The sequence below is a fragment of the Polypterus senegalus genome, chromosome 13 (genome assembly GCF_016835505.1).
Source record: "Polypterus senegalus isolate Bchr_013 chromosome 13, ASM1683550v1, whole genome shotgun sequence".
Classification (NCBI taxonomy): domain Eukaryota; kingdom Metazoa; phylum Chordata; class Cladistia; order Polypteriformes; family Polypteridae; genus Polypterus; species Polypterus senegalus.
In genome coordinates this window covers 162956256-162970173 of record NC_053166.1, presented here as the reverse complement: position 1 = coordinate 162970173, position 13918 = coordinate 162956256, and the positions used below count along the sequence as shown (strand labels likewise).

Here is a 13918-nt window from a genome sequence, read left to right as displayed (position 1 = left end):
TATTAATACTATTACAAGTACTATTACAATTACTAATACTATTATTAATACTATTACAATTATTACTATCATTGCAATGGACTGGACATTTAAAATGTCCTCCCAATCACCCATCTAGTTCAGGGTCACATGAGGCTGAAGGGGACCCACCCTGGAGGGACTGCCTGCTCACGCCGGGCCAATTCGACCCAACAGTAGTCGTGGGTTTAATTAGGGTCACTTTTTAGTAAATGCCCATTGAAAGTGGCATCCTGGGTCCCTTGGAGATTCGTTTAAGTGAGTGAGTGTCTCCCAGTGAAGTGTCAACTGTCCAAGTTCCGTCACCGCACTTGAATATGGACGTACTCATTCATTCGATCCCTCTTTTATTTTATCCAACATAAAGTCATCAATGCCATCAGCCCACTGAACTGTAACCCTGCGCCCCGCCATGTATTTTTAAAATGTCACTGGGTTCTTGAGAGCCACCTTTTAGGAAAAGGAGGTTGGCATGAATAATGTACGACAGCCATTTGTGGAACCTGCTTCATCCAACTGGGGTCATTGTGGCCACTCGGCCTAATCGAGCAGCATCAGGCGACAGGTAACAACCAACTCTAAAATGGTGCCAGTTGATCACGGGTACAGACCAGAGGCTGGACAGCTTTGAAGCCTACAGAAACTGCAATTCAGCAGACACATCAATGACAAGCATGCCTCGTCACCGTCCCAATTTGTCCCACGGTTTGCCGAGTGACATTCTTGGCATACCGTCTTTGGACTTTTAAAATTTGAAGGCATCCGTGGACGGCGACTGACCACTTGTGTGTGATGACTGCAGACATGAAAACTCCAAAACAAGCCAAGGAAGCCTGGCACCATAATGGGCGCTGATTTTGAGCCAGACTGACCCAGTAGATGTTGAGGTAAGGGTCAAGCGACTTCTTCATTGAGAGAGAGAGAGAGAGAGAGAGAGAGAGAGAGAGAGAGAGAGAGGAGAAGGAAGACAAGCACTACCTCTCTGAAGAGCGCCCCATAAAACGTGACGGTGTAGGGACAGTCCACGGTCCTCATAGAGATGTCCAGGTCCATCAGCAGCCTCTTCTGCTCCTGGGTATTCACCGTGGCCCGGATCCTCTAGGGGCGGGGGAGAGAAAGAAGTCAAACATTCCACATTAATCACCTGTGCCATGCCAGGTGCCCTGCTGACCCAGCAAACAAACCACTATCAAGATGAAGTCCGTCATACCAGCATGTTAGGCTCTGGAAAATGCCCACCAGCTGCCAGACAGGATCTGTGTCAAGGGTTTGGTGTGCAACTGCCCAAGGTCACGTCTGGGTGTGTCACCATATTATCTGCTACTGGTACAGGGGGCACAGCAGGCTGCCCATGGTGTCCATATCAGAACAGTTTTGAGAAAAGCAGGCCTTTCGGCCCACAGTAAGCTCACCAACCCTGCTCTGCTAATTCCTGCAGTATAACAAACATCAAGTCAACTTTTGAAGGACCCCAAAGTCCTCCTGCCAACCACATTCCAAGTTCCTGTGGTTCTTTGTGTGAAGAATACCTTTCTAACACTGGTGCCAAATGTATCAGTTACCAGCTGTGCCCCGGGTTAACGCCATTTTCCCCGAGCCTCAGTCCTTCCTCACAGCTCAGATGTCGCCTGGCCTTCCTCTGGCGCTGCGGTGTCTCTTGTTGGAACATGGAAGACCAAAACTGCACACCGTACTCCAGAGCAGTAGGACCCCCCGTGCTCTGCACCCCACACGTATATATATATATCGCCTAACAGTGTACCGCTCATCGTGCTTTAGTCCCCTTCTGCTGACAGAACCAGGCCTGTGACAGCTGCTCACATCCTTGTTAAGTGTGTGCCGACGTTCACATAGGGTGCCCACCTAAAGTCAGCGACATGGCATGCGTCACCAGGTCCATGCCAAGTCCCCCTCAATTACATGACGCCACATCAAAGTCCACCAGCAGGATATGCCTCTGTGCCCATGTTGTACTTCTAAAAATGTGTGGCAATGACACAGACTACCACATGGTGACCTCACAGTGTGTGTGTGTGTGTGAGAACACGCTGTGCTCTGCCGTCATCAATAAACAATAGGACTTACCTTCACAGCCATTATTGTGCCACTCTGGGCATGTCGCACGCGCTCCACCACGCCATAGGCGCCTCGCCCGAGCTCTGAGAGAGACACCAGGTCATCAGCTTGGACTTCAAAGTTCTAGAAGGAAATCAAACAAACTCTTAATAAAGAGTGGCAGAGCCCACCAGAAAGGATATCAGCGAAGACCCCGCTCAGATGAAAACCACACTCACCCCCTTAGGGCAGCCACCACAGTCAGCACGCTACTTTCACTGCCCGCCACCCAGATGCCCTGTCCATCGCTCTCCATGTCCCCCACCCTGTGCCCTCAGCTTGCCTACTGCAGGTGGTCTTGGTCCACTAGCACTTCAGTCAAATTCACAGACGCTCCTGCCCAAACAGTGGGGGCTCTCCTCCTTCTCCCCCTGGTGGTTTGTTAACTGAAGGAACATTAAGAGCCACCAGGCAGCATTGGTCAGCGAACTGGACATTAGAGGGGCCACCTCGTGGTATGGACCCCCTGGATCACTTCACAGATGGGGGCCTCTCTGCGTCGATATGCAGGGCTCTCCCCGCCCGTTCACATGCTAGTTTAGAGATGGCCGAGAGTACATGGGGGACATTCGCAAGGACCCCCTCCATTTTCTGTCAACACACGCTGTGCCCACCACACGTAAGGGGCAGCACAGTCAATCAGGACTTATAAACACCTCAAAATCAGCTTCCACAAGACTGGACACAAAGACAGGACCACCATCCCAGTCTGCCAGAGCAAAGGGGGTGGGGGGGTCTCATCTGGGTATTAAATTGGCCGTCACATATTTGAGACGCACAGCCTCTCCGTTACTACTATGTGGGTCCGTTTGAGGAGCCGACAGACCACGTGGGCACCTCGGATTATTCGTTAAGTCACCAGATCTCCAATTCTGAACTGCCACAGGCGAGCAGCGTCAAGGATGCCAGCGGCCAGGCGGGAGGCCACCAAGGAGATGGAGACAGGATGGTGGAGGTGGCCTGAGGGAGTCAAGCGTTGTCACGAACCCCAAGTCCACCAGGCTCTGCAGAAGTAACAGCGGGCTGCAGCCGGGCACCACCAGGACCTGAAAGGAGACGCACTCAGGCCACCCCAGGTCAGGGAGGACTGCCATTCAATTGACCATGACCACAGAAGCCCCTCAGCTTGAGGAGCCTAAAGTCAGGAGGGCAGCCGTGGAAGACCACCACACGGCTGAAAGTAGGGTGGGACCCGAGATTTGATTTGGGACAGTGAAGCAGCCGGGGTCCGCTATGAAGCACATGTCCTAATCCTCCTCTGCCTCGAGGAGACCCCTTTCAGTGTGGACTCTGGTGGCCATCTGCAGGACCTTATAGGTTGAGGCCAGCGTGACAGTGCCACCCCCCGCAGTCTGCTGTAAGTAGCGTCCTCCATTCAGATGCACTACAGCAGCTGGGCATGAAGCCTTTAAAAACAAAGGTGGGTTTGGTGGGAGGATATGGGGGGCTAAATCCGTTTAAAAGTGTGAGGAGGTCGGCTCGAGGGTACCCAGAACGGGACCCAAACCCTGTGAAGCCCTCTGCCTCTCACACCGTACGTCACTTGACCTCAAGTAACCCCGAGGCGCAGCAAACAACTGGCAGACGTCAGGATGACGGAGGGGACATAAATAACATGCAACATGAGCCCGTGCGCCTCGTCCCGCGGGGTTTGGTGGGGATTGGCGCATAGCTCGGCACATTCTGCCAGCACATTTCACGCACTCCGAAAGATAAAGAAGCAGGAAGTTGGCATTCGAGGACAACGCAGCCAAACCACCGAGAAAAAGTAAAAATTCAAAGAAGAAATCAAAGCACGCTGATCAAAAGACCACCCGCGCCCCCCCCCCCACCACCTGACATCACCAGATAAAAACAAGGCAGCCGCACAGAGCTGGGCTGATGTCACTGTTGACACAGGGGACAGGCGCGTGACAGGTGTCCAGGTGATGTCATCGGGGCCGGCGGCAGCTCTGCTCAGGTACATCGACAGCCTATAATTAGCCGAGCTCGTCGCGAGGCCCCCCGGCTACTCGAGCGGCTGGCCGTTTCACTTTCTAAATGGGTTGTTAACACACGACATGGGCACACGCTGGGGAACGGGTGGGCAAATCTGTGGCTTTCTAGCGCGCCTTGACAAAGCCTGCAGAGCCCTCACATTCTTCCTCCTCCTCCTCCTCACTTAACACTCCAGTACGTCAAAGCAGAAACAGGCGCTCGGCCGCTTCGGTAAGATTTCAAAAGGTAAACTTTGTCTCTCCCACTGACACGAGTCCCCCGAGACACAACCGCACTGCAGGTTCAGCCTTCGGTGGTCTTCACACCCATGGGTATTGAGGGTCGTCTTCCATTCTTCTGTGCAGCTCCTCTCCTGCTCGGTCAGGCTGGATGGAGACCATCGGTGGTCGGCTGTTGTCAGGTCCCTACAGCAACATTCAAGGTCGGACCACTGAAGGAAATTCACAGAGGCGTCCCCCCTTTGTCCTGTTGTAAGGTGAGCCCAGTCTGAGGTCCAGAGAGCTCGCAGCAGGCTGTCATTAAGGGTATCTAATGGGCTAATGTCACCTGTCCCCCCCTCTGCCCTTGGCATGGCCTCTTAATCCATACTTTGTGTCCTGGTGTGGAGATGTGCCCAGGGTGACCCAAGGATCAGTCTGCCGATACACCTCCTTACTGTGCCCCATGGTTGGTCTTGTCACACCTGTCACTCGCTCCAGATGACCACATGGCATCAACTGGAGCAAGGAGGACCACCACCTGCTCAACCTGGCAGAGACGGAACTTCTCGTTATCCCACTTGCTTCTTTACCACTCACACGTGCCAAGTTGGTACACAGCCTTGGGCTGGCCTTCAAGGACCCTGCAGACATCCACATGATCAGACCCTCTCACGGCCGGACATCCACTGCAACTCCCTGGCGTGCCACCGAGACACTGCAGAGGACTCAAAATGCAGCAGAACCTGTGAAGATCAAGCAGCCGAGGCGGGCACGCGGTGGGCACGCCTCTCTTCAGGTCACCATGATGGCTTCCTGAGTTGCACATCAAGTTCATGTCCTCAAATGGTTTGCCCACAGAGTGGTCAGGGGATGACGGAGAGACCACCCTCATGGAAGTCCTCTGCACCGCCTTGACCACTCAGATCTGCAGATAAATGGAGTCTAGTGATGCCACCCCTGCAGGGTATCAGCCCCTGGCTGTTGGAATGAGCTGCCCACCCACCTCCATTTGAAACTCCGACTCCCCCCCTCGCGTTTGGGGACTTTCTCTCTAAGCAGTTGGGTTTTGTAAAGGTGGCCATCGTAACTCGTTTAAGTTTGGTTTTGAGCCGTCACCTGCGATGATGACTTGGGTCCCCTTGTCCCGTCACACTTGTCCCAGACTGATGTTTCTCGATTATGTCGACCTCCTTTCTAAGCACATGAATGGAGACGCACTTGGCTCCCGTCAGCTTTCCTCTCACCCTGTCTGGTGTCCTTGTCCTCGTCCCAACTCCCAGTATCATGCTGGTGTCACCGCAGGAATGATAACTTGGCTCGGGTTTCCTCCAGACATGACGCGTAGCACCGAAGCCAAAGAGTTCCATTTTGGTTTCGTTAGACCAGAGAATCTGCGGGTCCTTCGGGTGTCCTTCTGTAAACTCCAGGTTGGCTTCCACGTGTTGAGGGGTCCACATCAGTGGAGAGCTGCCATGGTGGAGGTCCTTCTGGCTCTTGGCAGTGACCCTAGGTATCCGTCACCTCGGCCCTTCTTCCATGGCTGCTCAGGTTGCCATTGTGGTCTTGCCACCCTTCTTTATATTTAAGGATTAGGGTCGCCACTGCACTCTTGGGTACCCTCAATGCTGCAGACACTTTGGGTGGGCCTCGACCCCGTCTTGTCTCCAACCTCTGCAGGCCTAAAGTTGGCAGTGCCAGACATGAGGCCCACTATTGACCTCCGACGGGCTGGGGGGCCATCCAGGTGTTACTGTCATCGAGAGTGGAGGTTGAAGTTTAGCAAAGGCAGGCGGGTGGGCACGACTGCCAGCCTACAGGACCTCGAATGGGCTGAACCCACTTAGAACTGCGCAAAGGAAAAAATGTGAAAACAAACTCGAGCCCATGTCTGCACTTCCAGGGACCACCAGTCACTTTGAGGAGAAGACCAGAGAGGAGGAACAGGCGGGCACCACCAGGGTGAAATGCTCGCCCAGAAGATGTGGCACCACCCAGTGTGCTGTAGCAAGGGGAGATGCTATAAAGGGCCCGAAGGCAGTCCTGGCACATGGGTGCCCCCCAAGCCATGCTGGTCTGGACAAATTAACCATATTTGACACAACACCCATGCCCAAGCCCACCTTGTGTTCCCGCGTGCACAAACCCTGGTGGAGAGCGACGGGCGCAGCACTTACTCGGTCTCCAATTGTGATGAAGGTCCTCGAGTCCAGGTTCCGAGGTGGTCTGAAACAAAAGAGAACAAAGGAAACCTGAATCCCGACGTCCGTCCATCTGTCACCCAGCAGGGGCACTTCGAGGGTCTACCAGGGGCTTCAGTGGCTAGCTGGCACATGGAACCAGGCTGGCCCTTCACTCAGATCTGCAGTGCTGAATTAGTGACACCCGAGGACGGGGACTTGAACCCCCAGAAGCATGTTTATGACAAGGGGAGGTCAAACATGACAGGTGACAAGAATAATGATAGCCCACCATTGATACCCTGGACTGCTGGAGCTGAGAAGTTCAACAGCAGACCCCCATGTCTGAGGAGCCTGGCCTTCGATGTGTGACAGGGTGGTTGGGGGGCTCGGATCATGAAAGTAATTGGACTACTTGGAACAACAAAGGGTGTTGATCGTTTTGTGAGAAAAACCAAAAGAACCACAATAAGAATATCAGCTTCACGATTGTAACCATTAAATAATACGAACAACAATAAACAGCCCACTCTGAATCGTCCTTAAGTGGAGTAACAGGAGACACAGACGTGACGCAATACGGCGAAACAAACGCACATTTACACGCGTAACCGGACTAAAGCGAGGACCCCTACCCATAAAGCCAGGCCCGCTTTCTCAATAAATCGGCATGTGTGCCAACTTCACTTCTGAAGGTCTCCTTTGGCAAGACGCTCTGCCCTCATTAAACTGCACAGATGTCACCCTCGGCCACCGCGAACCCCAAAACAAGCCTGTGGCGACGTTCTGACTCAACACGTTTCCAAAAGCCAAGCCGACGCGTCATTGGTCGGTTTTTGTTCTCTTTTCCGATTGGCTATGCCCCTGCACAGGACCACCATACCGCTACGTGGGCCTCTCGCCGTACACCCGGAGTCGCCGCGATACGGGATTTGGGCTTCAGTGAACGCCGCATTTAAAACACCCATCGGCTTTTAACGCGTTACCCTGTGTGGTCCATGTGTGCTTGTGCCTCCTCCAGACCGCGAGGGGGCGTCCGTCCTGGTTATGTTGGGGGCCTCGGGTGAAGGGCTTGCAAGCCCAGCCCTGTAGGGACCCGTGGCCAACGCCAGGCGGCGCCCCAGTGCCTGAATATCCCGGGAGCCCAGCACTTCCGCCACACCAGGAAATGCTGGGGGGAAGATGACAGGGGACACCAGGACGGCTTCCGGGTGCGCAGCTGGCACTTCCGCCACACTGGGGCGTGGCTACAGAGGAATGCTGGGAAGCAGCTGGAGCCCATCCGGGTTCCCATTTAAGGGGCCGCCACCCTCCAGTCATCGGCAGAAGTCGGGTGGGAGAGGACGGAGCTGAGAGAGGGAGGACGGGAGGCGGCCAGGAGAAAGGCAGCGGAACTGTGTGGCGTGGACATTGGGGGGGATCGGTGCTGGAGGCACTGGGGTTTGTGGTGCACGTGACTGAACTTTGGAAATAGAATTAATTATTAATGGGTGAAATCTGATGTCCGTCTGTGTGTGTCCGGGCCAGCGTCCACACCTGCTGCTGCCGAGCTCAGCCACAGAAATCCAGCGATTCTGTCAGCCAAGAGGAGGAACAGCGCCATCGGCCAAGCGCTGGCCTCTGGAAATGGAACTTTGGACGCCTCGACCAACGAGCACTGAAAACGTGAACGTCACAAATCCCCGCAATGGGGACACGTGTGCAGGCGGCACAACGTGCTGAAGGGTCCGCGCGCTCGCTCACACAATCCTCCCGGGGTTTCCACGGCAGTTCAGAAGCGGAGTTCCTGCAAATAGGTGGGCCACTGATGTGCACATAGAGGTGGGGGGCACCTGTGCTGGCACTTACACTGGCTCTGGCTCTTTTTGCTTGAAGACTTCATCAGAAATTTTCAGGTTGGGTTTTCTTCTCATTCGTGCTGAGGAGACAAAAACAAAATTCAACAAATTCACATCAAATGGACTGACCACCATGATGAAGACCACCTGTATAACCTGCAGCAGGAGGTGGGTTGAAGGAGACAAGAAAAGCAAAGCACGGGGGCACACACACACACACACACACACCCCCCCGTCCCCTCGGGTCACACAATGCAGAAATACGAGCACAAAGCCAGAGGGGCTCATTGGAACCCCAACACGCACGCCACTCCTACTCTGCTAGAGCCACCCAACCCAACAGTCCCACTGTCTGTCTGTCCTCCACGCCACCCGGGCACTGCTCTTTGATGTGCAAATCTGTCCCCATGTCCTCGATGAAGGACCCTGTAAAAGGGACAGCAGGGCTCAATCGCACCTGCAGTATGTGACGATGCGGGTTCGACTCCATCCTCCTATTGCTGTTCAGGTGCCCTTGAACCCAACACCGTCGATAATGTCACCGAGATGAGCCGACACATAGGGACAAATCTCTCAAGGCCAGGGGATATTCCATAAAGTGCTTTTATTCCAAAACAAAAAGTGCAGCGTCAAAGTTCAATAAATAAATCCATAAAAATCAAGTGTCCAGTGGGGTTCAGACCATCAACAATAAATAAATCCGGAGGTAAAAATAGAAGTAGAAGTTAAAACCGCAGTCTCTCCCACCCTGTGGTGTTATGGGTCCACAGCTCGTGGAGAAAAGGCCATTGATTTTAAATAAATAATCATCGCACCCGAGGCGGCTTGGTGAGGGGGGCGTTGTTGTAGCGAGCCGCGGGGCAGTCGTCGATGTGGGCGTTTCTCACCGTGTGCACAGGGAGGAACTGCCCACATTCGTGATTGCTCCCGTGGCTAATGCTGCAGCTGTGATGGCCCCTCACGTTTTTAAAAGAAGCGCAAGTCGGTTGGGGAGAGAGAGAGAATCGATTAGAGAGAAAGAAACGTTCGGGAAGAAAAACGTTCGGAGAGAAAGGAAAGGAGAGGACGGAGGTTACCGGGAGCAGGAGAGGAAGCAGGTCGGTGAGAGGGAGAGAGCCGCGAAGAGCGAGCGGACGTGCGAGCGAATGAGCGCTCGTGGACAGCTGCATGGAAGCTGGGTGTTAGGCCGACACCCACGTGTTTGTGTTGATGTCGCTCCCGCTGAGCGAGCAGGTAGCGGGAGTGACCAAGGTGAAAGCGACGAGCCGCAGAAGGCCGCAGAAAGGCAGCGGAAGTCGGGAGGCTTGGAGTGGCAGTCCTTGGTGTGAGCGTCCTGGAGACCAAGGAGTCCAAGTCTCGAGGCTGGGATGAGAGCCAAACCGAAGCCAGGGATCGGGAGGTCTCCAGTCTTGCGTGTGTTTGAGGAGGGCAGCTGTAGAGAGCGTCTTGCCTGCTGCTTGGCCCATACGGGATAAGCAGGTGAGACGCTAACAGAAGAGCACCAGATTTGTTTGTTGGGTTTTAAGACTGCTTCCTAAAAAGATTTTAACCTCTCGTTTTTAAGGATTGTTTTTTTCTATTTATTGGTTTTACTCCACGTTCGTTTTATGGATTATTTATTTAATGAACATGGAAGAACTGCACTATTTATGAACACTGTTTTTGTTGACTGTTTTTAATAAAAGCACTTCTGCACTTTTTACCATCCCCTTGCTAAGATGCTCAATTATTGCCTCCATTGACTAGCTCATTCGGCAACATTATCGACGGTGTTGGGTTCAAGTGCTTCCAACATCAAAGGGAGTGTGGAGCCAGAACCCACATCGTCACACACCCTTCTTGTTCTCTGGCCCCCCTCCATCACTCTCTCTCCCTGGCTCGCCATTACTCGCAGCCGCGGAGACCCCAACAGTCACGAGCTCCTTCGGTCAACCTCCGTCCGTCTCGGACTCCAAATGGACGTCACTGCCAGACCGACGAGGCTGGCTCTCCTCCCGTGATCTTTCGCGCACCCGTAGTCGGGATGACACCTCTCCTGCTCACCCCACTCGCTAGTTGTCAGAGGGGCGCACTAGCCATCTAACGCTCCTTCGCGGGGCCCCTGCTCGTTCGGTGTCTCTCTGAAGGTGGTCAGATCATCCAGCCTAGACTGCCATTGCCGTACTTTAACCTCCTTCTCACATCGTTCTACCTCCTTCCATTTCTTTCCCCGATTTATCTCTTTTGTTTCCCCACGATTCCTGATGTATCCCCTTCTCCGGTGTACCTTCGCTTATATATAATCCTTATACACCTCTCTCTGGCTCCGTGGGCACAGCGTCCTAATTACACACCGCAGGAAGCCAATGAGGCAAACAAGAGCGGGTGCGACTCGCTCCAATCACCCCATTAACTCCCCGCGGTTGTGCAATCGCGCCCACGGAGAACGACACGGCTATACGGATTAAAAAACGGACTTTTTTCGGAAGCCGCGGACCCGCTATACCACACAGTACGCCTTTGGTGACACACGTTTATCGTAATTCAATTCCAATTTTTAGTATATGTTATTTTCTTCTTAAAATTACTATTGCTTATCAGGGTCACCCAAGCCCCCCGTTAATCATTTTCTAGGGGAAACATCACAAATCCACCTTAATAAGAGGACAAGCGGTCTGTCTGTGTGTCTGTCATTCCAACAGATGGTGCATCACAAACATTTTTAGTAGTACCATGCATTGTGCTCTGCGGTGGGTTGGCACCCTGCCCGGGATTGGTTCCTGCCTTGTGCCCTGTGTTGGCTGGGTTCGGCTCCAGCAGACCCCTGTGACCCTGTGTTCGGATTCAGCAGGTTGGAAAATGGATGGATGCATTGTGCTGGTCATTTTAACAGGTGGCGCATCACAAACCTCAACACTGCTATTGCCAATCCCACAGAAAGTGGCACATAACAGAGTCGCATGGATGGCGCGGTGCACTGTGGACGTTAATGTCGAGGTCAACATCGGCTACTTACACTTTGTCCCGTCTTAGGGGGCTGGCGCAGCTCAATGTTATTAAAGCCGTGGGGCACATACAATCATTTATCCTTTCAAATGAACGATCATCAGGCGTTCAGGTTATGGAAGTTGCCCTCGGAGCCGCTTCACAAACCCGGGGAGCCCGTTTTGCTGGTTGCCGTTTCCATTTCAGAGTTCCGCTTATGCTGCCCATCATATTTGTGATTCCTGCGTCACGTGCACAGCTCACGGGTGGAAATGCCGCTGAAGATGTGAACCAGACGCGCGTTAAGGCACGAGGAGAGGAGACTGCACCCACCCGAACGTCCAGGCCTTTAGCCGGGTCCGGTCAGCCGTCTCCCTGCGGCGCCCCCTTGTGTATCCGGGTGTCGTGTCACTCGTCAGCGACTGCTGCTACAGGACATTCTGTGCTGCGGCTCGCTGCTCTGGACTGAATGGTGACCTACGAGTGACGTGAGGTGCCCACTTGGTGACAACACCACTTGACACGGTGGTCTATTAAAGCGTAAAAAGTGAAAGAGACACCGACCGGCCAGACGATTAGAGGGGGCAACCGAGAGAGAGAGAAGCTTCAGCATCCTAGCGGATCAAATATGGCGTCCTGAAGGACACTCATCACAAGACCCCCATTGCTAGCCAGCACCTCTGGATTACTATTACACTACACAGCATGGCACAGCCCACTGGGGGAAGACCGAGGAGAACACACTGGGCGGGCTAAACTGGCCTGGGAAGTCGAGGCAAGGTGCTGGACAGGGGCAGCCGAGTCTGTCCAGCGTCCCACATGGCAGACCATCAGAGAGGCTTGTGGAGTCACACATGCGACTTGAAAGGCTTCCATCACACCAGCAACCAACTAGAGGCTGCCCCCACACACAAAAAAAACGCCTACGAGCCCCTGAAGGGCACCAAGGGCCATCACATGTCTAAGGGGGCCAGGTGGGCTGTAACAGGGAGCGATACCCAGTGTAAAAGAGGTGCGTCATGGGAACCGGGTAACTCAGAGGAGGACCACCCTTAAATGATGGCACTCAGCGACAGGCGAGGACCTGCCTGACCAGGCTTTGTGTGTAATTGACGTGGAAGTCCACATGCCACCCTGTGAACCCGAGGGGGCACGGGGTGCGTCCACAGCACCACCACCTTCTCATTCTAAAGGGGCACTTTAAACAAAAACCATCTCCGTCCACACGGGCATTGTCACATGACGGCCACACTAAAACGACCGGAAACACGAATGGCATAGATAAACACCCACACCGGGCACACGCGCTGGCAAACAAAAAGGAAGTGCCCCCTACGCCACACATTCACTTGCGGGTTGAGTTTACACACAGAGAGAGCAGCAAAGGCGAATACGACAAACTGAAAAAGAGCGCGATGGCGAGGAGAAGAGCGAGCGACAGAAAGAGTAACGGGCACGAGCCAATCAGAGTGCCAGGGGATCTGAACGACTCTGGAGTTAGTCTTCAAAAGGAGGGTCAGGAGTGCCAGGGTGGACGAAAGGCCAAAGACGAGAAAAATCGAAACAGACCCTCTCAAAATGAGACCCCAAACTCAAGGGGGAGAAGACGACGCGGCTTTGGACCACAACTGGATGCCACACTCACTACTAGAAGGTGCGGAGAGCGACGCCAACAAGAGTCCAGCTGACCCCCTGGACATCAAAGCCATCGCGCCGGACCACCCAGCTCGAAGTGAAATTCAAACCCTAGTGGCACCCACACGGAGGAAACCCTGCGGCGTCACCAGCTAGAAAACAAAGACAACAATGACGACGACATCACTCCTCAAGGCTCAGATGGCATATAATGGGCGGGGTTGTACAAGAAAGGCACTGAAAAATAAATAAATATTGGGCCGCGGGTGTCGGTAGACTTTGTGCCCCCCGATCCGACTTACCACCCAAACTCTTCTCTACCATTTCAGTCCTCACTCACCGCTCTGATCTTTGTGATCATTAAAGGGGTCATCACGACGGCAACTGACGAGAAGGAGTCATCGTTGTGGTGTCTGAGGGGTCCTCTCGAGGGTCTCATTTGGTTTATCAGCTAATAATGGGCTGAAGTTTCGACTTTGGCGTTTGTCCATCCAGCCGTTTCAGCTCTGGACTGTCCTCACACACACACACACACCCCTCTTCACCGAGATTTTCAGTATCGGGGGACCCTAAAACGTCGAGATGCATCAAAAGCCGGAGATCGAAATATTTGACAAATCTAAAGCTTTAGCTCCTCCCCCACAGGCGAGAGGTTAGGGTGGTGGGCAGAAATGTGACCATTCGGGGGGCTACGACACGCAGAGTGAAGGGAGGACCCTTGAGCAGCAGGCTTTGGACACAAAGTGACATCGGTCAGATATTTTACAGTGGATTCGGTTAGACAGGCACAGCAGAGCGGCCACTCCGCTCAACAACACGCACACACTTGTCATCGGAGTGCAAGATGAGGACGAGGGGATCATGTGACATGATGACCGACGCGTCCCACTCATGTGGCCTGCCGCCGCGGTCACCGCTGCCTTATATTCCACCCATTGGAATGAAAACACGACGTTAAAAATGTTTTTACGGT

General features: G+C 53.6%; 1 protein-coding gene across 3 annotated transcripts in view; it reads right to left on the bottom strand.

Moving 5' to 3' along the window:
• Positions 1 to 13918, bottom strand: part of map2k6 (mitogen-activated protein kinase kinase 6) — a 45346-nt gene that overhangs the window by 9471 nt on the left and 21957 nt on the right. For all 3 annotated transcript variants that reach the window (XM_039776287.1, XM_039776288.1, XM_039776289.1), the window contains 4 exons: positions 8357 to 8426; positions 6506 to 6554; positions 2104 to 2217; positions 997 to 1116 (listed from right to left, as the gene is read on the bottom strand). In XM_039776287.1, coding sequence (XP_039632221.1) covers positions 997 to 1116; positions 2104 to 2217; positions 6506 to 6554; positions 8357 to 8426 — 353 coding nt within the window. The remainder of the gene's footprint in view (positions 1 to 996; positions 1117 to 2103; positions 2218 to 6505; positions 6555 to 8356; positions 8427 to 13918) is intronic.